Source organism: Lissotriton vulgaris, chromosome 7 (assembly GCF_964263255.1).
Source record: "Lissotriton vulgaris chromosome 7, aLisVul1.2, whole genome shotgun sequence".
In the NCBI taxonomy this organism is placed as follows: Eukaryota; Metazoa; Chordata; class Amphibia; order Caudata; family Salamandridae; genus Lissotriton; species Lissotriton vulgaris.
The window spans coordinates 1,275,997,703-1,276,025,476 of record NC_141695.1 but is presented as its reverse complement, the minus strand read 5'-3'; the positions used below and the strand labels follow the sequence as shown (position 1 = coordinate 1,276,025,476).

The window sequence follows — 27,774 nt, the reverse complement described above, 5'->3', positions numbered from 1 at the left end:
GGGTCCCAAAACGCGTTTTTCCCATTCATTTTTCCACAGGGCGTTTGGCCTCACTTTTAGCTCGAACGGCTGAATGGATTTACACGAAACTTGGCAAAATTGTAGGGACTGTTAGCCCGATGTGCCTTTGCTGGGTCTCAATATATGTGCTCCAGTGGATTTTGAGAAATTAACGTTTAAATAAACAGATATATCTGTGACAGCGTCCCGGATAGCGCTCCAGATCGCGTACTTTTCGCGTAACGGAGCTTTGTGAAGCGAAGCTGATTGGCTCTCCGGTGTCTGTCAACATTCTAAACAGTCTTAAGCGGCCGCCATCTTGTCTCTCGGTAGGATCGAGAGACAAGAGGAGGCCAAAACGAAGGGGGAAATGAAGGAAAGGGGGCAAGGTAGACCCCTTCTGACCCCCTAGGATTGATGAGGGGGATATTAAAGTGTCCCGCGGGGCCACAAAAAAAAAAACAAAAAATTGTGTTTCGTTTTAAATAAATTACAAGATGGATGAAAAACAATGTGGGAAATGGGTATAAGGGGGTACGGGAGACGTATCCTGACCTCCTATGTTTTCTGAGGGTGGCTGAGGATGCTCATATATGTTGATACTTGTCTTCCAGCGGCTGCGAGTGAGCGTTTTTTGTTTTTTTTTGCTGCGTGACGTCTGTTAACGTTCGATTTGAAGGAAATCAGGAAGTGTTGACCGCCATTTTGACGCTGCGAGTAAATATATTGATAAAAATAATTGTTATAAATTAATCCGTATTGATAAACCTTGTCTGCGCCATCTTGCTTTTTTTCCAATGCCACACTTTTGTCGTGCACGGCAGTCATTTTAGATGCCTTGACCAGACCCACTCTCTGCACGACGCAGATCCTTAGCATGGCTCCCCACCCTCGCAAGCATCTCCCCCACGCACTGGTCACCCCGCTCTCTGTCTTATGCATGGGCCATAGACCTCCCCCCATCTGCGCTGCTCTTCCCTGAGAATCACACCCTGTGCCCGCCCGACACCACCCTTTCACCCTATTCACTACCGCACCCTCTGACACTACTCTTCCTCTGTGTCCGATTGTCCAGGACGGTACCAGGCTATCACCTAGCCCTGCGGATGTAGTTTATGGCCCCAACTGTAAAGAATCACCCCTCTTCAAAGGAGTTACAGTAGATCAAGGCCCCCACCCCATGAGATCCGTCACACCACACGCGTTCCTACTATCTGATAACGATCCTGTATTGTGATTGGGGAGGGGATTCTCACTGTAAGTGTGTGTGGGACCGAGCCTGAAGCGGAAGTTTCCAGGGATGCCATTTTGTACATCAAAGTCTTCACAATTATGTGTCACATTAAAAATATATAGCACTCCAATAAAGTAGTAGGTTTATAACACTTTAATAACTTATAAATATATACATCGCAACAAAAACAGTAAACACCTTAAATGATGACGTCACATATTACATCACTCATGACATGGTCAGTGACATCACTCATGACATCACTGATGAACCCATCCAGTGAATGTGTGCCTTTCTGAAAAATAAATATGTTTTATATATGTATATGTAAAGGTCGATGGAAGAATAAAGGTTTAAATAAGTGTCTAAAAAGATATTTTAAAAAATAAAATTTGATTGGTTAACTGGCTTATTAAGTGTATCTTAGTGAATACATATATTAGCGAGTAATGTTTAAATATTTAAATATATGTATCAGTGTTTCACTTTGTGTATAAGTGGCTGCATGGGTTGGTGAGTAGCTACATGTGTGTGTATATGGGTTATTAGATGTTTTTTTAGTATCAGTATGAGTGTCAGTATGGTTTGGTGGGGGTATTACTTAGCACATAGATGCATCAATGATTGACTCACTGTTTGTATGTGTTTTGAAGACAGCATATGTGCAGGACTGTATGGGTGGATGAATGTGTATATGTGTGTGTTAGTGAGTGAATGGCTATCTCACTAGTGTCTTTATCAGTCACAAGATATGTTTTAATCTAGTATTTGTGAGTATTGATGTATATAAGTGAGTATATGAGAGAGTGAGAGATTGTAAGAGTTCCTTTTTAAATAAGTGTGTGTTTCTATAGGTGATTGTTTAAGTGAGTAAGTATGTGTAAGTTTCCTTAGAAGTAAGGTAGTAGTTTGTGTATAGTTGTATATGCAAATAAATGGATGTTCAATAGTTTATTTGCATGTGTGAGTAACTTTTGGATGACTGTGTGTGTGTAACAGGATGTATAGGTGTATCACTAAATATGATGAGTGAGTATATGTATGAGTGACTATATAGAACTGTTGGTGAATGAGTGGATGTGTATATAGATGCTGTAATTTCTGAATCGGTTGTTGTAACTGGTATGGGTATCTCCATTTTTTTGAAAATGTTAGTTTCTATTTTTGAATATGTGTTTCAAGGGTTACATTACACTGAAAGGAGGTCTGTCACTCTGTCACAAGGATGGTGTCATCAGTGATGTCATGAGAGATGTCACTGACCATGTCATGAGTGATGTGATATGTGACGTCATCAGCAGTGCATTGCACGCGCAAGTTATAGTGAGTCCAACTAACTATAACGTGGAATTTCAATGGTTTTATGACAGTAAAATTTCCAGTTAACTATAACTGGTGTGAAACCTATGTTTTTTTCAGTGAATTTAATAGGTTTTTTAAATGTTAATTCCTAACTATAACTGGTGTGAAACCTATGGTTTTTCCAGTGAATTTCTTAGGTTTTTTTAAATGCTAATTCCTAACTATAACTAGTGTGAAACCTATCGTTTTTTCAGTGAATTTCAAAGGTTTTTTTAATGCTAATTCCTAACTATAAGTCTCACTTTATAAGTAAGACTGTTAGCGCTCTAGTTGTTCTTTAGAACACTCTGGTACATTCTGTCATTGGATTATAGTTGCTCTACATCTGGCTGATATTTGGGCTACATTTGTATTTTTTTGTCTCTGGTGGCCATCTTTGGGCTACATTGGGCTACATTGGGCTACATTTGGGCTACATTTGGGCTCTAACATATATATAGCCCAATGTAGCCCAATATATATTTTTTCAAAGTTAATTTTCTTAAAAACCACTGGAGCATATATCTTGAGACATAGCAAAGGCACCTCGGGCTACCAGTCCCTACAATTTTTCCAATTTTTTTTTGTATATTGTTTTGTTTTTTTGCCCTGGAGCGCTCCCGGTGCGCGCCCTGGTGAGCGCCCCGGAAAGCGTAGTATTTTGAAGCGCCCCGGTGCGCGAACCGGGAAGCGTCCCGTTAGCGCCAATGTCGTGATCGAAAACAACATTGTGACGCGTCGCGTAAGCGTGACGTATCGCGTAGCTGCGCGATGTGTCTTATGACGCACTGCGTAAATGCACCCGGAAGCGCTCCGCGGCACGGCCCGGTGAGCGTAACGTAAGCGCGCCGGAGCGCGTAACGTAAGCGCATCGGGTGATGTGACTTGAAAGTAACACTTTTCATTGGTTCTCATCATTTTTTTTCTCCAAATAATGAAAGCCCCTTCCTTTTTTCCTCATTCTAACTTTCTTCATTGAGAGAGCAAGAGCTATTTTTGAGCAAGCAATGGCATCACTTGTAGCTGCAGCTGGTGCACCCCCACCACCACCACCAAGAAAGGAAGGTCCACCACCACAGTTTCTTGGAGGACAAGAAGAAGAGGAGGAAGAAGAGGAGGAGGAGGAACAACCAAGGCGCTTCCTGCCTGAAGAACCAAGGCAAAGGCACGTTAAAGTGCACTTTATTTGGCAATTCTTTTCTTTTCCTGAAGACCAGAAAAAGGTGAACGCCCCCAAAGTCACCTGTCTTATTTGTGGCAAAGTCCTCTCCAGGGGCAATCCCAAAATGAAATATTCTTTTGGTAATTTTACCATGATCCACCACATGGAGAGGTGGCATCCCAATAACTTAGCCCAGGCTGAAGTACAGGAACTTTGAAACAACCCACCCCCTGTGGCCAGCACCTCCTCTACTGAACACTCACTTTCTAGTCCTGAAGGATGCCAAATATTCAACAAAAATTTGGCACCATCAAAATTCTTTGCATTTTCTGTGGCAAAACATTATGTTATGGTGAACTTAGTGTCACCTTAATAAATAATGCTGTGGACAACCACCAATGCAGCAAGAAAAGGAAGCAGTAATTATTTTCTTTTTTTTTGCTCCTGTTGAGCCATTTCCAATTCCCTGTTTTTTGTTTGTTCCCTTAAAAAACACAAAAAAGATATAAAATTGTTCAAAAAATACAAAAAAATAATAAAAAAATATAAAACAACAAAAAGAATTAAAAAAAAGTTATTTTCAGAACTACCTCCCATTTATAAAATATTGCTAAAAATTTTAAACTCTGGCATTCTTTTTTCTCTTTTGTGCGCTTCCCGGTGCGCTCCCCGGTGCGCGTACCGGGCGCTCCCTCTGCGAAAATCGAAAAAAAAAAAAAAAAAATTGCCCCGCTGGGCCCTTTTATAGCCCCCACATCAAACCTAGGGGGTCAGGGTGGGTCTACCCTGCCCCCTTATGGTCATTTCCCCCTTTGTTTTGGCCACCTCTTGTGTCTCGATCCTACCGAGACACAAGATGGCGGACGCTCTGGACTGTTTCAAATGTTTACAGATACCCGGAAGCCAATCAGCTTTCTGTGCGCAAGTCGCGTGGCGCGCCCAGAGCGTTCCCCGGTGCGTGTACCGGGGCCCTGCCATAGATATATATATTTTTTTTAACCTAAGTTACTCAAAAAGCACTGGAGCACATATCTTGAGACATAGCAAAGGCACATCGGCTACCAGTCCCTGCAATTTTGCCAAGTTTGGTGCAAATCCATTCAGCCGTTCGGGCTAAAAGTGAGTTCGACCGCCCTATGGAAATTAACATGGGGAAAACACGTTTTGGGACCCCCCTTTTATCTCGGCCCCCGCTTGACGAATCCCCCCGAAACTTTCAAGGAAGGACCGGAGCTCCGCGAGGCAAATTTGAGGACGTTTGCAGGCAGATTCGTCAACCGGCGCCAAAGTTATTCCAAATAGAATTTTGAGATTTTGCATTGAAAAAAATCCTAACTATAACTACCTACTGGCGACCGCCAGTAGGTAATATATATATATATATATATATAAATATATAAATATATATATATATATATATACAGACATATATGTGTGTGTTTAAATGATTATATATGTATATTTAGTATTAATTGTTAGTGGAATTTATTTAATTTGCCTCTGATTATATGTACATATTAAATATTTATTTTACAACTTTAAGATCTATTATATTAAAATATTTATATTCTTGTATTTTCTATGATGATATTAGTTTCAACAATATTTTGTTTCCGATATTTTAGTACTTAACAATATAAGTACAGGAACACAAGATTTTGGTAAACCATTTTTTTGACATAATATTTGTGTCAAACGATATTATTTACCTCGATATTGTGTCAATAATCCCTCAGAGTGGAAAACAGTCAATGGCTGAAGTGTGCTGGCCCATTGCCATATGCTTTATATCATTGGTACTCACAAACATTTTGCCAGAGACCAAAGGCTTTAGGGCCTGATTACAAGTCGAAAGACCGCCAGAGTCGCAGTGGTGCAGCAGTGGTGGTCCACAGCCTGCAGTATTACGACTTCTAAAGTCGATATGGCAGTGTACCATGGGCTGTGCCAGGAAACAGCCCACTGACAGGGTGCACCTAACAACTGACTTAACTCTTTGTTAACTATGGACATTGTGGTCAGGGTGGAGAGAAGCATAAATAATTCTAAATTCATGTTAAAAAACTTTCTCCTTAAATCAAAAACTCCTCAATGCAAAAAATCTCCTGAATGCACTGATATGACGTACTATGATGAAATGATTCTTTTTTTTTAATTGAGATATCCACAGCATCAAAATACAAATAACCACTTATCTTAAATCATAACACAATAATAATTCAGTTTGTCCTCCTATACAAAGATTAATCTCAGTCCATCATAGGGTCGATCAATCCTACAAAAAGAAAGATTAAGAAACTAGAGCAGAAAAAACACAGCAATTTACAGCTCCTTCCCTATACACATTAATATTTATCCGCCATATAGTCAATCATTGCCCCCACACATAAAGACCAACCATTCTTTTTCTGGGACCTTTAAAGGAGTAAAGACTAAATTCCATATTAAAGATATTACAGAACTTGGCCCGCCACATTTCAAAAGATGTGACCTCCTGCTGTAATCAGAAGGAAGATTTAGATATCCGTGCCACAGCCGTGGCTATGAATATTAGATAGCAACATTTGTACACTGGCATCCCTTGGCACAGCTCCTCCCCAATCCCTAACAGCATCATGGAAGTTGAAATTTTAATAGGTACTCCAGTGATCTCTGACAAAAACCTTTCCATAGATCCTACCAGAGGAATCAGAGTGGAACATAAATAGAATATATGAAGAATATCAGCATTATCTGCACCACACCGAAAACATTTCCCATCATTATGACTCCCCCATTTCATCATCTTAGCAGGAGTATGGTACAGGTTAAATAGTGTTTTATAATGCTGGGTTTTTAAATTAGCTGCCAGCAAAATTCTCCCAGCAATATCAATCGATTTCTCTAAAGAAACCAACTGATTTCCCGCCAGCTTCCCCATTTAGAATAATATTTCTCGAAGTCGTCCGATCTTGCAGCTAATATTATTTTATACAGAGAAACAATGTTTTCCTGATGCCTAATAGACTCTTCAATCTTATATGATGTCAACCTGATTGGGTGTTTGCCTAAAAAGTCCCTTATCTGTAGAAATTTGAAAAATTTAGTTTTAGATAATTTATATTTATCCGCCAAGCCTGAAAATGAGAAACAGACGCCATCAGCCTGATAAAAATCGCCAATTCGAATAATTCCTTTCGACCTCCAACTAGCTGCAACATAGTCCCAGAAGATCGAAGATAATAATCCTATAGCGGTGGTAGGTGTATACCTGGAGACCCCAGGAATCTGTAAATTCTTTCGAACTATATTCCAAACTTTAAAAACTGCTCCCAAAACGAATTAAATGATTCTTAATGTAAATAAAATACACTTTTTGAATTTTGAAGAGACTATCATATTTTTACGATTGTTGCAAGATGTCTTTAGAAATAAAAGTCTTTCTAAAGTTAAGCTGGATTTCCTAGTTACTTACTTTCTTTATCTTCAGTTATAAATTACATCATTGTTTTCCATTAATTTAACATATTTTTCATGTTAGTGCTGAGTCGAGTAAACAGCAGCCCAGTGAAGCTGATGACCGTGGGGGCAGCATGCAAAGGTCCGGAGGGAAACGTGGCCCCTGGGCCCTACTTTGAGTCTTTGAGTATCACTGCTTTAAACTATGGTAGGCTGAAGTAAAATATGAATGACACTAACAGAGACCAATAGATAAAGACGGGAGAAAGTTTGAGAGCGTGTGTGTGTGCATATACACATTTTTTTATTTTGTTTTAGATAACATGAGGCTGCCAATAACTCTAAAGCTTTCTCTACACCAGACCTACAAAATGATATGGAGACTGATGCCTCCTACATCCTTCCTGGTTTAAATATTATTCTGCATTGAACATTTTGAAATATATTTTTGCAGTGTGTTTGGGGGTCCCTCCCTTGAGCAGAGATGTTTTGTTGAATAGGGAGCCACAAAGAAGAACATCTATTTACACCAGAGATTCCAATAAAATAGCCTAGGAGTGCACCAAATGTCAGGACAGTTGCCTGTCAAAACACAAACCCTCCCCCAAGGAAAACAACTTGCAAATGAGAAGAGAATACATAAAGAGCTTAAAGCATGTGTACTATGTGTAGTCCAGGGAAGGTTCCATTTGCGATGTCTACTTAACTCATCCCCTTATTATAATCTGATTTAAATGTCAAAAATCCCAATCACACCTCTCTATTGCTTGTAGGGTCTGATTCAACAGCGGAATCCATTGTCTTTGTAGTATCTTCCTGCTCCTTCTTTCCAGCGTCATCATCCTTGTTCAGATGAAGTCCAAATGTCTGGAAGAAAATGATAATAAATTAATACCTGTTCTGCACGCTCCAGGCAGTTAGGACACTATATATACAATGCTAAATGTTTTTTTCATTTCAGGTTTATGCTGCATGCTAAAGACAATCCTGTGGAGATTCCTTCTCGAGGCCTTCTTTATAAAGTGAATCCAGAGATTATCGCATAGCTAGACGTGACAAACGTTTACAGTGCAAAATAAGTAGCTACTTTCCTTCTGATTTTGTGGATATGAGGAAACAATTGTCTATTGGTAACTAGATGATATTTGTCTTGGAGATCCTTTTAACTACGAAACATATGGCTTACAGAAAAGCATCCTAACTAAGGGTCCGATTAGGATGGCGGACGGATTGCCTCCGCCAGGCCGGTGGTAGCCACCACCGGCCTGGCGGAGGCAAACCGTCCGCCATCCTCACAGAAAAGACCCCCCGCCACATTAGGATCGCTGCAGGGTTCGAGGTGGATGGTAAGACCGTCCGCCGCTTTTCCGCCGGTCGCCTTCGCAACCGGCGGAAAAAGTGCATACATATGGTGGCGGTGTCTGCGAGACATCACCAGCCATATTATGATGCTGGCGGTCCTATGCCTTTCCACGGCGGCATTGCCGCCGTGAAAAGGCATACGGTCTTTGCTTTGGGGGCCCGTTGCGGGCCCCCAGGGTGAAGGGAGGGTGGGTGGTGCACATGGGTTTACATGCACAAAGCGGCAGGCTTTGTACATGTAAATGTAACACATGCTTTTTTAACCTTGTGGTGGGTGCTGCTTGAAGCAGCACCCGCCGCAAGGCTAACGATCCAGGATGTGACCACCAGGGTGGTGGTCACATCCTGATTGCACCGGAGGGACCGCCGCTGCCCCTGCGGACAGTCCCTCCAACTCGTGGGTGGCGGACGGACGCAGGTCCGTCCGCCATCCTAATGAGGCCCTTAATCTGAACAAAATATGGAGATCCTAACTACATGGGGAAAATCATCTTGAGAGCTTGTTCAAGAACATTGGATAATAAAAAGAAAATATGGCGTATATCTCTGCCTGGAGCAAAACAAAATGCGGAAAAATAAGAATAAGGTAGAAAACAAAAGAGTGCAACCCCCGACAGCCACAAGCTACAAACACAGAGGAAAAGGAGGAGGGTAACAGCGAGTAAAAAACCTGATGACAAAAAGAATGCATACAGAGAGGAAGGGAGAAGGAAGGAGAGAGAAGCAAAACTCCAAGAGGAACGAAAAAGAAGCCAAGTAAGAGAATGGAAAATTAAGCTAATAATGAAGCAGAAATTATAGATGGAAGAAATAGAATGAGAAGGAGGAAGAGAAAATTAAAGATGAAGAGAAGATAGCACAGGGAAATGGGAAACCAGAGTCAGAGATTTGGAAAAGTGCACTATTGCAAAGACAGACATGCAGTGCAATTTTCTCCTAAGCACAGCTGATGACTGCCAGATGCTGACCTCTCACAGTCTACCTCCCAGAGAGCCTTGTGTACCTCTCGCTCTTTGCGTTTAATGGTTGAGCATATAATAAGACTGAAGAAGTGGATCAGAATGACACTGTGTATGAAAAGCACCTGGCACTTCTCCCACCAAAACTTTCTACTGCAGCAGCATGGTGTTCCCCAGATCGTTCTCTCCTTGTGTGTTCTATCTCTTGATTGCCCCTTACAATCTCTGCAAGTGGCAGTTGGTGGCTGTAAAACCCTGAGCCAAAGGCAGAAGGGTGCTTGAGCCAAATCCAAAACACAGATTTCAAAGAGTCAATTTAAATGCATACTGGCTGTACACCTGTGGGACCTTGACACTCAATCTGACACACTTTTGCTGGTATCCCCCCTATCTTCTACTACGCTATGCCAACTCCAAACCGGTAAGTGTAGTTCTAGGAAGGTAGGATCCTTCTGCATGTGTATCCCCCCTTTTTGCCTGGTGCTAAGCTGCTTTTTGACTAGTCTGATTGGGATCCTGCAAATCAGGCCCCAGTCTATCTGCTTTCTTCCTAAACTGTTCGTGTTCAGTACCTAGGTACATCTCAGATTGGATACTGGGGTACCCTTGTCAGTCCCTAGTATATGGTACCCATGTACCCAGGACATAGGTACCACAGACGTCTCCCATTGGCTGAAGCATGCATTATGCCACCCATGAGAGACCATGCAAAATGGAACTACAGGCCTGCCATTGCAGCCTGTGTAAGATGGTGCATGCACTGCTTACTAAAGATATAGGTTTACTATATCTAAGGGTCGCCACACTTAAAAACGATATCATCCTTATAGCAGGCCTTTACAATCCTGAGTAGTCCAAACAATGGTTCATGAGCAATAAAAACCTGAAGGGAAGGTCAAAATCAACCAAAAAACGAAAATGAGAAAAATTAATAAGGGAAAAGAGTAAAAGGAAGCCTATGAGTTACACAATGTCACAAAAAACATTACCGAAATCAGTGCAAAAAAGGATTTTTATTAAAGTCAAATGAAAACAAGGGCGCTCAAAACAATTACACTCACAGTTACTACAGAGAAACAAGCATATAAAAAATCCAAAAACAATGGCAGAGATAACAAATCACAATATACACAATAGACGAATAAACAAAATAGGGTGGTCTCTGATTTAGGCCAAGGACAGTGCGTCGACGGCGTTTCAACCCAAGATTTCTTTAAGGGTCATCATTAGGAAGTGATAATTTCATGAGCGAAAGCAACCACTTGGCGGATTTTCTAAAAAATAACAATACATACTGTAGTGAGCTTGCCTGCCTCGCGCTCGCACTGTTAGCAATGCGCGAGGCACTGCTCTCGTGCTGCTGCCTACGTAATGTACTTGACAGTTGGTGGCTCGAGCGCCCCATAGTTCACTGCCATTTTGTGCCTGCATGTCGTGCTGGCGGAAGCCTTATTGTGAATAAAACTTAACATTTCCACCTGACGTCTGGTGAGTTATTACACTCATTATTGGCGACGACGACTAAGGCTTCCGCAACGGACCCGCTTATTTTCATAAGCAGAAAAAGGTTTACCTCGTGTGGTGGTGAAATTGACCGGCGATCTGACGCCTCGCTGTGTCCCCTGCGCAGTGACAGTACACCGGTAAAGAGAAATCGGCGCTGTTTCTCGACGACGCTGGACCTCCTTCATCATCTCCCTGCCTGAGGCGACTGCGCACTTTCATGTAAGTCGAGCGTGTGAAAGTCTACGCCCACCACATCAATATCCCGGCAGATGGCTGCCTCTTAGTTTTCTTAAAGGGGAAGTCTCCGTTCCTTCGTGAACTCAAACTCTATGGGAATTTAACGGAAAAATAAGTGTTCTGCTGCACAAACCAGTGTTGTACCATAAAAAAAAAAAAAACCTTGATGTACTTTGTTTTCACTCGTTTTGGAAACGGCATTTATTAGCACGACATTTATTTACATCAGGAAGGGAAGTATAACTTCAAAATACAAAGGGAATTCACGCACAAGATTTAGACTCATGACAAGTTAGCAATATAATTGTCATTGCTGCCCCAGTACAGTTGACTTTTCCCCTGTGCAAGTTCTGTCACAGCTGTGTCTCTTCTGCAGATCAGTTTCCGGGAAATTATAACATACATCGCTATTTTCACTCTATTATAAATGATGCAGTCAATTCACCCTCTGCCTCCATTCCTGGATACTCCTGGGGAACCACCTGTGGCATGGAGAAAATGGTTTGATGCCTTCGAGAACTATTTGGGTGCCATTGGAGCACACAGGTTTAGAGCTGAAAGGAAAAAATTTTTGCTTCTTCATTCTTTGGGTTTTGAGGGTAGAGAAACTCTCAAACACTTACCTGATGTAATTGATGAAGGTGGTGAAGAGACTGATGAGTATCAAAACACAGTTAGAAAACTTAAGTTGAGGTATGACAAACAACCCAGTGTCGTTGTCCTGAGGCATAAGTTCTTCAAAAGAGCACAAAAAACGGAAGAAGATGTCGACACGTATGTCACTGCTTTGAGAAAAATGGTTGCAGAATGCGAATTCGAAAATTTCAGTGAACAACTAGTGCGTGATCAATTCATTAGTAAATGTCTGGATAAATCCATCAGACAGAAGCTATTATCTTTGGAAAATCCCACCTTAGATGAGTCCATCCGCATAGCAAAAAGTATTGAAACATCACAATCCTCTATCAGAGAACTTGAAAGTAAAAATGTTGAATTGGTGACTCCTGTTCGCTTTAAAAATGTGGCGAGGAAAAAAGATTTTCAGCAGAGCAATTTTTTCAAAAGAACTGATATCTGCTTCAGGTGCGGTTATCCTTCACATGCTAGGAGTGGAAGGCCATGTCCCGCGAGGAACGCCACATGTCGAAAATGTGGCAAATTGGGGCATTTTGACAAGGTCTGCCAGACAAGCAAGAAAGGTCCTAACCAAGTTGCATGTATAAAGGACTCAAGTGAAAGTGACAGCGATGATGCCCTATGTGAACTTAAAAACATGGTTCTCGTGGTAAAAGAAGGAGACATAATAACAGGGAATCCTGATGACTGTGTTGATCCTTATGCTATCATTTGTGTTGGTGATAAAAATCTGAGACTTTTAGTGGATTCAGGCGCCAGGATAACAATGATCTGTGAATCCTTATTCAAAGAGAAATGGGGAAATAGACCTTTGCAACCACCTGATCGCGAACCAGTATCCTATGAAGGGAGAAGCATTGAACTTCTAGGGTATTTTGAAGATGTCCTGGTGTTCAAAAACAGGCACATTTATGGGAAAATTTATGTGGCTGTCAATGGTTTGGACATTCTTGGATGGTTCCATCAAGGTTTGTTCAGTATGATGCTACGTCCTGGAGCAAAGGAACAAATTTTAGTTATTCGTGACCAAACACATGTGGAAGAACTCCTCAATAAATTCCCAAGAGTATTTTCTGGTGAACTTGGAAAAATCAAAGGATTCAAGCACAAGATAAAAATAAAGGATGATGCTGTGCCTGTCAAACACAAAATAAGGAGCGTACCCTTCAGCATCCGGAATGATCTAGAAAAAGAACTCTTGTCTATGCATAAAAGAGGTGTAATAGAACCGATTGAATCCTCAGATTGGTCTTCGGCTTTGGTTGTAGCGAGGAAGAAAAACAATGATCTCAGAATCTGCATTGATCTGCGCAGCTTAAACAAAGTGATTTGGGTGGACTCACACCCATTACCCAACATCACAGAAATGCTAGGTGTAGTTGCAGGGGCTAAAGTTTTCACCAAACTCGACTTGGCCTCTGCATACCACCAAATCGAACTTGACAAAGAGTCACGCCATTTCACTGCGTTCAACACACCATCTGGTTTGTATCAATTCTGCCGCATGCCTTTTGGCCTTGCGTCGGCAGCCTCTGTTTTCCAGAGAGTAATGGTCAACCTTCTCAAAGGTATCAAAAGTATTGCCATATTTCAAGATGACGTCCTCATATATGCCAAGGATCAGCAGGAACATGATCAAGTGTTATCTAAAATATTGTCAATTTTCCAAGAGCATGGAGTTGTACTCAAAAGAGACAAGTGTGTATTCTCTAAAGACAGTGTGGAATATCTGGGTCACACCATTTCTTGTGAAGGCGTCACACCCAAACCCAGTCTGGTCCAAGCAATCGTAGATGCATCAGCTCCTAAAGACAAAGCAGGAGTAAAATCACTTTTAGGCCTCACGGAGTTCTATTCACGATTCATCCAAGACTATGCCACCAACATTCGCCCCATTTCTAAGTTGTTACAAGACAAAAGTGAATTTGTGTGGGATGAAGAGTGTAGTAAAGCGTTTGATTGGATCAAGGATAAACTGTGCACTGTCAGTGCTTTGAAACCATACGTGCAGGATGTCCCCTGCACTTTGACTGTTGATGCCAGTAACTATGGATTGGGAGCTGTTTTGACACAGGATGTTTGTGGAAGTGAACATACCATTGGGTTTGCGTCCAGGGTGCTTAGAGAGGCGGAAACCCATTACTCAGTGATTGAGAAAGAGCTTCTTGCATGTTGGTGGGGCATCGAGAAGTTCAAAAATTATCTCTGGGGGCGCAAATTTACTCTCCAAACAGACCATAAACCTTTAGTGTCTATTCTAGGTGATACGAAAGGACGCAGTGCTACTCCCCGCATTGCTCGCCTTGCATCCAAGTTATTGCAATTCAATTTTGATGTGGTTCACATTGCTGGTGGCAAAAATGTGAGAGCCGACGCTTTGTCACGTCTACCCTCCTTCACTAGCAAGACCACACCGGATAATGATGATGGTTGTTATGATGATGGTGAAGACTGCATTATTGCTAGTGTTGAATTGTTACATGTATGTTCTGTGGGGCAAGAAGGTTGGAGGGAAGCTTTAGAAAGTGATCAAACTCTGAAAGAAGTTAAAAAACACATTGTCCAAGGTTGGCCGAGGGAAAGAAATGTTGGTATTGAGTTGCAACCCTATGTGAAAGTGAGTGAGGAACTTTCCATTGAAGATGGCCTAGTTTTTAGAACAGAGAAATTGGTTCCCCCCGAGAAAATTAGAGCCACACTTTTAACCAAAGCCCATGAAGGACATCTCGGAGCCACACTCACTAAGCGTAGGGTAAGAGAATACTTTTGGTGGCCTCAGATGGATAAAGATATTGATGCCATGGTGCAAGAATGCACTATCTGTTCCTCTAGTGATAAAAGTTTTCGAACAGCCTGTCCCCCGCTCACGCCTATACCTCTTCCAGGTGCGCCGTGGGAGAAACTTGGCATTAATGTGCTAGGACCATTCCACAGTTTACCACATCAGTGTAAATTTGCCATTGTTATGATGGATTATTACACAAAATGGCCAGAAGCTAAGTTTGTGTCCAAAGTTGACTCGAAAGAGATCATTGGCTTCATGAAAGAAATTTTCATGAGAGAAGGGTTTCCTCTTTCTATCATCTCCGACAATGGGGTCCAATTTGTGTCCACAGAAGTGGAAGAATTTCTTAAAGAGTCTGCCATCACTCACCATAGAAGTTCCCTTTATCACCCTCAAACTAATGGTTTGGTGGAAAGACTCAACAGAGTTATTGGTGATTGTGTCAAATGGGCCATTGTTCACAACAAAGAGGTTCCCCAGAGTGTGAGTGCCATGTTGTGGTTCTACAGAACCACCCCACATTCATCCACAGGGGTGTCACCCTTTGAACTACTCAGGGGCAGGAAACCATGCACTGAATTTAGGCCTGCGTGGATGTCCAAATGGTTCAAATCCCATTCCTCTCCCCAAGAAATTGATGAACAGGTCAGGAGAAAAAATGAAAAAACACAATCCAAACAGAAAGAATACTTTGATGAAAGGAAACGGGTGAAATGCAGAGCATTTGCTGTGGGAGACTGCATAAGGATTAAGAAACAAGGGTTTGTAAAGAAAGGTGATGCAAAGTTTGGTGAAATTGTTAAGGTCGACAAAGTCTGTGGAAATGCTGTTCGTGTTAATGGACAGCACTGGTGGAATGTCAACAAGGTTGTAAAAGTTAAAAGTTTTGATGACAAGCTGTTGAACTCTAATTGTGCTAAAAATGTTTCTTGTGATGATTTCCAAAGTGGTACCAGTGTACAGCCATCAGCTCCTCAATCCTCTGTGATGAGGAGGAGCACCATAGCCATAAGGGTTCCTATTAGATTCCGTTGATTTATCTCTTTTCCCCTTTTGTTCTCCTGTTCTTCTCTCTTCCCTTGGTTCCTCTCTCTTCTCCTCTTCTCTTCCTTTTCTCCTCCTTTTAGGGAAAGGAGATATGTAGTGAGCTTGCCTGCCTCGCGCTCGCACTGTTAGCAATGCGCGAGGCACTGCTCTCGTGCTGCTGCCTACGTAATGTACTTGACAGTTGGTGGCTCGAGCGCCCCATAGTTCACTGCCATTTTGTGCCTGCATGTCGTGCTGGCGGAAGCCTTATTGTGAATAAAACTTAACATTTCCACCTGACGTCTGGTGAGTTATTACACATACATTGGTATAAATAAGAACATTTTCTAAGGACAAAGTAATACCCATGAGGAGGCTTCACACCGAATAAGTGCAAGCAAAGATTTAAAAGATAATGTGTGAAACAAAGAATTCTAAAAAGAGAAGAAGAAAAATTAGAACAGATCCCAGTGTGACAAGGTAAAAAGAAGAAAATGGTGAAGAAATAAGCGAATAAAATAAAAAATCTTGGCGGTCTTTCTATACGCAGATAAATTCTTCAACTGTGGTCTCAAAAAAATTCCAACAGCGGACCTATAGATTAATGAGGTCAAAATTACTAAAGTGATTAATAAACGATACAGTTAAATAAAATTACCAGAGACTGTCCATACCTGGCAAAAATGTGAAGTTGCCCCAATTTGCCAAACATACAACATAGATACTTTCAAGAAGTGTCCAGCTGGGTCATCGGAAGATTGCGTGGACCAGCCCCAATTTGGCCGAAAGTAAAAAAAAAAACTGGAAAAATAAAAAATAAAAGAAACAACTAAGCAAGGAGAATAACTCCAGCCGTCACCTCGCTAGAGGTACCTTAGAAAAAATGCAGGTAAGGCAAAACGGATAACTCGAGAATTAGAGAAAAACTACCTACAAATCTCAATAAGGAATGCCCAACTTAATAGATCCAGTTGTAATCAAATCGATGCTATGGAATTAGAGAGTCAACAGGGGAGACCTGAAGTATACGTATCTCATACATGGTGAAATGAAAGAACGATAATGGCCGGAAATACGGCAAAGGGGCTCCCCGTCAGAATCATATTAAGGAGGCCCGGCCAGCAGGCCAGCGAATACCATAACACGGGAGGATCTAAGGGGCCAGCCTCAGTATTGCATAGTATCCTGAGCCACTCGGCTGCCAGAAAGTGTCCTTGATGGAAATATACTACCACAGTAAAAGCAGCAAAGTTACGTAAATCAGACCATCCCGATTTAGGTCCTACCACAATGTCTATGTTTGATCTCCTATTACCCACAGACTATTCTATACTTAGGAATGACAGAACTGACAACATTGGGGGAGGTGTTGCAATCATCTTTAGAAACTCTCTTCAACTTAAGGCTTCTCCTATCAACTCCTTCCACACCTTTGAATGCCTTTCTCTTGAGCTTCAATTGCACCACCGCGCACCCCTCAGATTCCAAGTCTTTTACCGCCCGCCTGGTAGTGGCCCTTCGTTTATGGAGGAACTCACCGACTTCATCAGCGACCAATACTCGCAAAGTGACAACCAGACCTTCATGGGTGACTTCAATCTCCACTGGGGCGTACCGCATGACTCTTCGGCGAACTCGCTGGCCACCTTCCTCTCTGCAAATGATCTTATCCAACACTGCACAGAATCAACACACTCTAAGAGCTCAATCCTGGACCTTGTTATTTCTAAAGCAGGCATGCTCTCTATCACTACCCCTACTCATGTAGACTGGTCCGACCACCTCCTCATCCCATTTTCCCTTCACCTATCACACTCCATAACTCTTGGCCAACCTAAGAGGGCTACATTCTGGTTCCGTGATGCGAAAAATATTGATGTTGGTCCCCTCTGTGAATCAGCTTTGTTATCACTTCCAAGGCTAGACCCGAACCTAGATGTTGACAAACTCAACTCCCAATGCCTCACAGTCCTTGAAGCCGAAATCAATAACGTTGCTCCAATCAAAAGCAAAAAGATAAGGCCCACTTCCTCAGCACCTTGGTTCAATCAATCCCTCCATGAAGAAAGGAAGCAGCTAAGATTCCTGGAGAAACAATGGAGGCAAGTGCCCTCCACAGATAATTTGGTCACGCTTCGTTCAGCAAGATTCAAGTACCACAAGCACATCTTCCTTGGGAAAGCATCACACTTCAAAACCCTTCTTGACTCAGCCAAAAATAGACCCAAAAAACTGTTTAAGCTCATTAAGATTCCTAACTGCTGGATTCTTCAAAGAAAGCAGCGGATTTCACTATATTCTTCAATGAAAAAGTGAAATTACTTGTGGATCATGTCGCTCATCCTACCCCTCCAGAGGAGCGCACATCCACAGCCATTTGGCAGAACTTTGACCCCCATCTCTGAAGATGCCCTCCTCAAGTGCATCCGCGAAACAAAGCCCTCCAACCATTCACTGGACCCCATCCCCAGTGCAATTGCCATGGACTTCTATACCCATTCCCTTTCCTATTGGACCACTCTAGTCAACCTCTCCCTCTGTCAAGGCTCCCTTCCTGTCTCCTTCAAAACTGGGCAGGTCACCCCGCTGCTTAAAAAACCCAAACTTCCGCCCCATCACTAATCTACCCTTTCTTGTGAAGATCACAGAAAGTTGTGTAGCAAAACAACTCTCTCGTCATATCAAGGACAATGATCTTCTTGACAATTTTCAGTCCGTCTTCATCCAAAACTGCAGCACTGAAACAGCCCTACTGCAAGTGGTTGATGGCGCGCCGAGGATACTCGATACGGGGGGGGTCCTGTCTTCTAATTCTCCTAGACCTTTCTGCAGCCTTTGACACTGTCAATCCCAACACTCTCCTCAACACTCTTCAACAGAGAATGGGCATGGAGGGCATTGTCCTTAAATGGTTTGCCTCTTTCCTCTCAGATATATCCCAAATGATCAAAATAGCAAACAGTCTTTCACCTCCTGTGGCGGTAGGTCAAGGTGTTCCTCAAGGCTCTATACTTGCAATCACATTGCTCAATCTCTATTTAGAATCACTGGCAAATCTCCTAAGTAAATCCGGGATTCATTATCATCTCTATGCAGTCGACACTCAAATATACCTCAAGGTTGCCTTCCACTCACGATCTCTCCATCCTAATCTCTACTCTCGACTCCATTCAAAACTGGATGTCAACTCATCAACTGATTCTGAATCCCTCCAAAACTGAATTCCTCCTCCTCTCCTCCTCACTCTCTCCTCCCCCGGTTCAATCATGGATGGATCAGATGAATCTACTTAACAATAAACCCATCATTGTCAACAGCGCAAAATCCCTTGGTGTCATACTCGACAAAAATCTCAATCTAATCTCCCACATCAATTCCATTGCAAAGTCTGCTTGATACCAACTGCGCCTTCTTTGGGGAATTTGCCGATTTTTCCCGGAGCAGGACCTTAAAACCCTGGTGCAATCGCTGGTCCTCTCCAGACTGGACTACTGTAATTCTCTTCTTACTGGCCTCCCCACATCCCACTTGTCACCCCTTAGATCTGTTCTCCATTCAGCAGCTCGTTTCATTTATGGGGCCAAAAGAAGCGACCACATCTCACCGTTGTTATCCACCCTCCGCTGGCTTCCCATCGAGGCTAGAGCTATCTACAAGACTGCCTGTATCACCCACAAAGCCCTGCACTCCTCCTCTCCTCGCTACCTGGCGAATAAACTGAAACTCTCTGGAGGCTCTAGACCTTCACGTAATGCTGAAAATCTACTGCTTGAACCTCCCACTCTCAAGAAGGAAAGATCGATGGCCCAATCTTTTTCAGGCAACGCAGTGAGAATCTGGAACTCACTTCCACCTCAGCTCCGGACCACCACCTCCCCCCAGGCCTTCAAAACTGACCTCAAAGTTATCCTCCTTCAAAGACACTTCCAAAGTTAATTCATGCCCTCTCTATTTCAGCACCTACCTGCCTGACCAGGATCTTCGCTGTTGGTGTGGTCAATCTGGAACTTTGAGCGCCTTTCCTTCTGCACAGCGCTACACCTCGCCGGACCCGCTCCGCGGATCCCGCTTCGCGGCACTTGCTCCCTGTGAGTTTGAGGAGTGCTCTGGACACTGTTGCTGCGGGCGTTGTCTGAAGCAGGGCTGCGAGCAAGGCGGTGCACGGACTCCGATTCCCAGGAGTCCCTGCTGCTCACCCGAGTCACCTGGGACGCTCTCCCTGGTCGCCACGCCCCCCTACTGACTGCTAAATTCACCGGTCTGCAATCCCTCGGCGTATTCTTTCAGCGCCTACCTGCCTGACCAGGATCTTCGCTGTTGGTGTGGCCAATCTGGAACTTTGAGCGCCTTTCCATCTGCACAGCGCTGCACCTCGCCGGACCCGCTCTGCGGGTCCCGCTTCGCGGCACTTGCTCCCTGTGAGTTTGAGGAGTGCTCTGGACACTGTTGCTGCGGGCGTTGGCTGAAGCAGGGCTGCGAGCAAGGCGGTGCACGGACTCCGATTCCCAGGAGTCCCTGCTGCTCACCCGAGTCACCTGGGACGCTCTCCCTGATCGCTACGCCCACCTTCCTCTACTCTCGTATAAACGTAGTACTCCCCCCCGCTGCGCGGGAGAAGCCCGGGACAAGGGCGGGCCCTCTGAGGCCCTCAGAGGCACGAGAAGGCTAGGCTAGGCCAGTCCCCTAACATCCCAACACAATATATCCATTTCGTACAGCGGTGTTTACAGTAGTTATAAAATATTTGCTCATAGCCGTCCTACCCCTCCCCTTTCCCGGTTTCCAGACGGGGGTCAGCTGGCGGTGATACACGAGCCGCCGCTGAATTGCCCAGGTCCCTGGGAAGGGAGTAGTGTCTTTGAGAGGGTTTTTATACTGTTGTATTCACCCAACGAAGCTTTTTGGGGGGAATTAAGGTCGTTCCTGACTTAGGTTTCTACGGACGTTGGAAAGGGACCAGCTTTCTTTTTCCACTTCTATGCCCCTATTGGGCAAAGAATAAGGGGGTTTGCGATCCAACTAAGTGTTGTGTTGATACAGATCGATTGTCTTCTTTCCTCTGTTTTCATCTTTAAGCAAAGGGGTAGTATTGTACGTTGAATAGTACGTTTCCGTAATTATTTTTTCAACTGTTTTCACTGAGTGAGATGACGACAAAAAAATTAAGGTCTGGGAGAATTTTAGTAGGAAGATCATGCTCTAAAACCAAATCCAACCCCCTCCGAAATAAGACTAGCCAAGCAGCCCACTTGAAAGGCACCTGCCAGCTCTTTAACCTTTGGGAAAGGGGTAAGAATAAAGCTATAATGGCGGATACCATATCTGAGGATACCAAGGCTCTTGGAGCAAATCATTCAGATATGCTTTCTAACACACTGGGAAAGGTAAACGTGGATAATTGTTCTGTAGCAGCAAGAGTAGAACCTACACTCCCTGTACAAAACTTTTCGCCTCCTCTGTTCTCCACAATGAAAAACAATATTGACCTTGTACCAGAAGTAATTATAAAAACAAGGAAAGAGATAGCACAAGATATTCTACAGAATGTGAAAATCCCCCATGATGATAACCACCCTTCATTGATTGTCTCACCATCAAGAGTCTCTTTCAATAATGGCCTGTCTCCTATGGTCCTAGATAAGGATTTATGTCAAAGATACATAGATACAGATCTAGACAAGGCTCAGACTGACCTAAAAACACCGGCAATTTCAACACATGCAGGCCTCCATCTTTACAGTAGTACCCCCTCCAAGACCTCACACTCTAATTTTTCAATGAGTCCCAACCTAAATCTAACTGGGATAAATGCACTTCAATTCCATGGGATGGACAAACCTATTTCTGCCTCTCTCTCCGCATTAGAACACCTATTGTTGTCTATTCTGCAACTACTAGAAACATTTGTGGGTGGCTCCGATAGTGTATTAGACACAGTGACCCAAATTCTGAAAGTTCTGTTGGGCAATCGCCATGGGAAGGACATTGTCCAGGACGTAGCCCAAAAGGAGCAGTCCCCTACAGCACAAGATAAGGTAGTAATAAAGGATCTGTTCCCTACAGCCAAAGATGACTTAAAAATTGTAAAAGAGGAAGCTAATTCAAGTCCTATCCATCCAATCCCTACCTTAAATTGCTCAATAGATATTGATTCAGAATTAAAGGTCTCGGGGGAGTCCCCATCAAAAATGGAGAATGATCTCTTCCCGATCTTCAAGAGGCAACAAGGAGAGGGAGACAGGGAGGCAGTTGTTCTAGAGGAGAATAGTAATAAAGGGAATCTAGTGAAATCTAAAAAGAATGGGAAGAACAAGAGGAAATTAATAAGATGGATAGAGAAAAATAGGCGGAGGAAAATCCTTTTTGGAAAACACCTTAACTCCTCTATGAACAAAGAAGTACGCCAAACACCCGAGGTGGCAGTTGAAAATGATAACAATTCTGAAAATATGAACATAACGGAAAATATAATTTCTCCGCCTTCGGCTGCACCTTTAACAGTTACTCCCTTTCCCTTCCCTCCTATAACAACTGACACAAATAGCCTTCTCCAACCAGTTAATGCTAATAGGGATACAATTGGATTTACAAGCTCGATACCTCTGGGACAGGAGCATAACCCCCCCGGACATGTAATTCCAATTCTCAATCCCTTAGCAACATCTTTTGCTGGAGCAGTCTCACGAGGCATTATGTTAAAAGAAATTAAGGAAAATAGCATTGACACCATGTGGTTAGAATTCTCCCCCCTTTTTGACGCTGAATGCATTTTGAATAGATCTCTTTTACTTAAGTACTTTCAAGAATCGGCTAACTTGACATTAATACAATCTGCTGATCTAGATAGGGTATTAATATTAAAGTCCGAGATAGGGATGATAACTAGGGTGAAGTTCCAGTCTAAGCTAGTAGCAAATGTAATCCTGCAACGCTCTGAAGACCTTCAGAGCAGAGGGATAGACGTAATCCCTTTGCTAGGGTATACCGGACAAAATAGAGTCTTTAAACCCTTAATCCCTTCAAGGTCCCCCTTTTCTTTGTTGCAAGAAGCAACAGGTAGTACAAAACAGGCAGGTGATCTTGCGGATTTAAAAATATGTAAGTCTAAGGACCTCCGTTTAGTGTCCTATGTTAATCCGTCTTTGTTATCTCGCCAACCTGATTCCGGGGATGATAGAGTTCAATGGAACTGGCTACCTGGAATTCTAGCAGGAAAACCCCTAAACAATCAAACGTCTAATCCGCATCTTTAGCGACAGGATATCTATAATATCTTGGAATGCAGCTGGTCTAAAAAATAGCCCGGAAAAAATGCAATTCCTCTTGTCTCTGGAGGCAAATATAATATGCCTCCAGGAAACATGGTGCCCAGATAAAATTCAGGTAGGGAAGGATTATTTTGTGTTGGAAGGTAGCGCCACCATTAACAAGAGAGGACATGCCAGTGGGGGTATAGCTTGTCTTTTATCGAATCATCTAAATTGGAACTATGCCCACTATATGGACCCCTCTAACCTTTTTCAAGCAGTAACTCTATTTAAGTCTAGCAACAATGATGTTGTTAAACCTTTAGTTCTGATCAATGCCTACATTCCACCGGAAGCTGGCTTTAATGTAACTTTGAAAAAGGTTTTTTCTCACGTTCAGAGTATCAGGGAGAAAGATCCGATGATTGCCATAGTCATAGTTGGGGACTTAAATTGCAAAATTTCCAATCTAAGCCTGAATTTATTTCGTGATAAATTCAAAGAAGAAACTCTCCATATACCTCAGGCATTACTCCCTGAAAATATTAAAACAAATAAACGGTGAAAGTTACTTCTAAATGAGTTGGCAGATATGGATGGGATTATTGTAAATGGGAGACTCCCCTCGGATTCCCCTGCCAACTTCACGCATAAATCCCATCAGGGTGAATCGATATTGGACTATGTAATAGTGGGGACTCACTCATTTGAACTACTGAAGGATCTCAGTATTACTGATACGCCGTTTAGTGATCACAAAATACTGTCTATCGTTGCAAATCTAAAACCCCCTAAATATGATAAGTGGTCTCTAAATAGTGAATGGGTAAATTTTGGCGTTAAATCGGGAAGGTGTCATTGGAATGCAAGAGTTCAACGAAATTTGGAGGGAATGCTCGATGCAGCAATAAATGATCTTCCTTCCTGGCACGGTTTGGAAACAGAAGTTTTTTCTTTGTTCATGAAGGCAGTAATAGCGGTGGCTAAAAACTCCAATAAGAAAAAGACTGCTAGAATATTCCCAAGCCCCCTGAGATTGCTTAATATAGAAATTAACAAATTAGTAAGGGCTCAATATTTAGCTAGATCTGTTGATACAGCACGAAAAATATCATTGTTAAAAAGGAAAAGGAGAAGGTTATCATCCACAATACGTAAAGAAAAAGAGGATGCCATCTGGATAAAAATAAGAGAAGCCTCTATTAATGGGGAAATGAGGCAGTTCTGGTCTCTTATAGGCGAGGGGTGTGGATTGAGAACAAGACCTTTACCCATCCCAATTGAGGAACAAATATCGATTGAATTTGTTTCTAATCTTTATGCAAGTAACAGCTCTGTGGCCCCACAAGCATGGCTAGAGGAGTCTAGTCAGCCCCTGGTACCATTCTTAGAAAAAGACATAGACCTAGCCATCAGAGAAATGCGGCGCTCTGGGGCAATGGGCCCCAATGAATTGCCCATTTCTATACTAAAGCAAAGTGGTGCCAAATAGAGTAAATTACTTTGTCCTGTATTCAACATTTGCCTATCGGGAGGCAAGGTTCTACCTTCCTGGAAGGGCAGCATCCTAGTTCCATTGTTTAAAAAGGGTGATCGCTTGTCCCCTCAAAACTACCGCCAGATTGCATTGTTGGATGCAATCGGCAAGGTCTTTACAAGATGTTTGCTGAAGCGTATAAATGACTGGGTGGATCATGCAAACATACTCCCACTTGAGCAGACCGGTTTTAGGAAGAACCTTGGTACTATGGATAATTTAACAGCCCTCCAGGTAATAACCGATAAATATATTAGAGCCAGAAAAGGGAGAGTCTATGTGGCATTCATAGATTTTTCCACAGCATTCGATAAGGTCGATCGTCAATTGCTGTGGAAAAAACTATCTGCTCTCGGAATGCCACCTAGGCTTCTACACTTGGTACAGGACTTGCATGATAATACATGGTGTAGAGTACTATTGGGGGGAGAAAGGGGTTTATCCCAGCCCATCCCCTCTGCCAATGGTCTCAAACAGGGCTGCCTATTAGCTCCCCTTCTGTTTTCCCTTTATGTTAGTGACCTCCCCCGCATTATATCCCTCAGTGAAGGAATTGCTCCGCGCTTGGGAGACACTTACATTTCTTGTTTAATGTATGCAGATGACATACTAGTTCTAGACCTTACCCCAAAAGGCCTTAATAACCGTCTGCATGCCCTACACTTATTCTCCGAAGCTCACTATCTGAAAATAAACATTTCTAAGTGTAAGGTAATGTGTTTGGAGGGGAAGAAAAAAATGAAATTAGGTCACATTAGTTGGGAGCTGGGAGGTCAAAAATTGGAAAGTGTAAAATCATATGTTTTTTAGGAAAAATAGTTAGTAGCAACTTGAGTAATAAACCCCATATAGATAACAGTTCCCGCAAAGCAAAGTCGCAGGGAAATGGGCTGAGAGCCTTATATAAATCAACTGGTAAAAGACACTTTATGCATCTTTTAGAAGCATTCCGGGCAAAAATCCCTGCAACATTACTCTACGGCATAGAACTTATCGATTTTGGTGAATGGGGCTTTTTGGACACCATTGAGGGTTCCCTCTTGAGAAACCTAATTTCTGTCAATAACAGTTGCACTGCAGCATCCCTTCGATTAAAATTTGGATTAAGAAGTAGCTGGGCACAGGGTTTGGCAGGAGTTATTCGCTGGGTCGCCTGCTTGATTAAAGGAAATCCAGCCACATTGAGATCTCTCATTAAAAAAGAGCTAATGGGCCCCCTAAAAGAGTATTCGTTACTCATAAAGAACTTTAGGAAGGCTATTACACTCTTGGATCTGGAGGAAGCAACCCTCTTTGACCTTTCCGTGCATCAGCTAAAATCTACATTAAAACAGGCAACATGGAAGTTCAGCTTCGAAAGGGACCGCAACTCTATTACACTTAAGAAGGGGGTCACTCAAGTTGTTAATTCTTACCTGTTTAGACAATTACAACCGTATGTCTCCTGGAATATTCCCATGGTTTGCGCTATTTTTGGCTACTTTTAAGGCAGGATCTCCTTCCTTTGAATAAGTTGTTGGCCAAATGGTACGGTATACCCAACATATGCAGTTTCTGCAATAATTCAGTTCAAGACACCGTACATGTTTTGTTAGTTTGTCCTGCCCTAATGGCTTATCGTCGTTTGTGGGTGAGACCAATTTGTATACAATTGGGTATTTTATCGGCAAGATCTCTCATTGATGCTATTTTCTGTCCTCCCATTGTTCTTGTGCCTCAGTGTCTAGCATATATTGCAGTATATTACCTCTAATTGTACTTTGTTTTCACTTGTAACCCGCACACTTGTCACTCTGTCCTCCTGTAATGCACTGTTTGCTACCTCATGTATTTTGTCTGCTCACATTTGTCACTTTTACCTCATGTAACTTACCGTCTGCTTTTGTAATTTGTTCATTTGTAATTTTCTGTTCCTATTGTGAAGTGCTCTGACGCCTTCGGGAAAAGTCCGCGCTATATAAAAACGCATCATTTAAATAAATAAATAAATAGGAGGATGGTCCTTGGTTCTGGCTTACCTTAGCTGGGCGAACATTTCTTCAACCGGCAGCCAGAAAGGGGGGCAGTGACGACACCCTGGTGGGCGTGGTATTTGTCTCACTGCCAGAATACAGATTGAGTTTGGGCGTTATTCCCATGGCCCAGGGAGGAGTCGGAAGCACTCCATTAATTTCAGCGGCTGCAGGAAGGGCAGTCCATTTAGAGAATTTCTAGTCGGGGTGTGTCTGTGGCCTCTGCCTTTCCACCGAGCAATAGTTTTTTTAGGTCGAAGCCTGCATTGCAGGGCATGGCCCTGCTGCAGGCAAAGAGATATTGTGAGCAGGGGATTTCAGTATGGCGTGAAGCCACACCCCTTTTTTCCATTGGCAGGCCTCTGGAAACGGAGGCCTGCCATTGGAAAAAGCTCCTGTTTAGCAGATTTGTCTGCTCTGGATCCCGCCTCTCGAGGACTCCATGACCTGCCTTACGGTAGCCCGACAATATTTTTAGAAATATTGCCTTGGCAACCATGAGGCAGGTCAGAGAGTCCTGGAGGGGCGGGATTCAGTATCCTGTTCCCGCCCCGTTTTTATTTTTTGGGTTACGTTTGTGCCGTCATTCCTGTGAGTTCCTGGGTGGTGGAGGAGGTAGGAGAGTGGGGGTGCTGGTTAAGTTTGTTGCAGGATGCCTTTTTTAGGTTTCGCTGGGGGGCGGAGCTGTAAGCTCCGCCTCCAGAGAAATCTGTAGTTTCTAGTATGGGTGACTTTACCCCGCCTCTCTGCTTCATTGGCTAGCTCCATAAATGGAGGCTAGCCATTGGAACAGAGAGGCGTCCGTCAATGCCGGACCAGACACGGGGGCGTTCCCGAGATTCTTTGGCTTTTGCCGACGTCACGCGACGCCGGGAACGCCCCCGTGTCTGTTCCGGCATTGCCGGCACCTCCCTTGCTGCTCGGGACGGGTGAGTGACCTTCCCTCCCTTTCTCCCCCTCCCTCCCTCCCTTTCTCCCCCTCCCTCCCTCCCTCCCTCCCGTTCTGCTCGATCCCCGCCCGGGGGTTTCTTCAGCCGGCCGGCCAATCCTAGCGCGGCCGGCCGGAAGTGCCCGCCCCCCCGCCGCCCGGGGGAAGAAGGAAGACGGCGGCCCACAAGCAGTATGGCGGGCTCCTCCAGCAGCATTGGCGGCGGCTCGAGGTTTCATTTTCGCCAGCTCGCCGCTGCTTCCTTGTTCCTGAGCTCTGGGATCCTCGGCGGTGAGTTGGTTGAAACCTGCAGCCAGGTATATTCTATGGGCATGTCAGCGCCTTACAATGTCACCTGCAGCCA

General features: G+C 43.3%; 1 protein-coding gene across 1 annotated transcript in view; it reads right to left on the bottom strand.

The window, feature by feature from the left end:
- The window catches only part of LOC147703391 (uncharacterized), a 9,287,842-nt gene that overhangs the window by 1,956,434 nt on the left and 7,303,634 nt on the right, over positions 1-27,774 (bottom strand). The window contains exon 31 of the mRNA XM_086931832.1: positions 7,932-8,042. Coding sequence (XP_086787958.1) covers positions 7,932-8,042 — 111 coding nt within the window. The remainder of the gene's footprint in view (positions 1-7,931; positions 8,043-27,774) is intronic.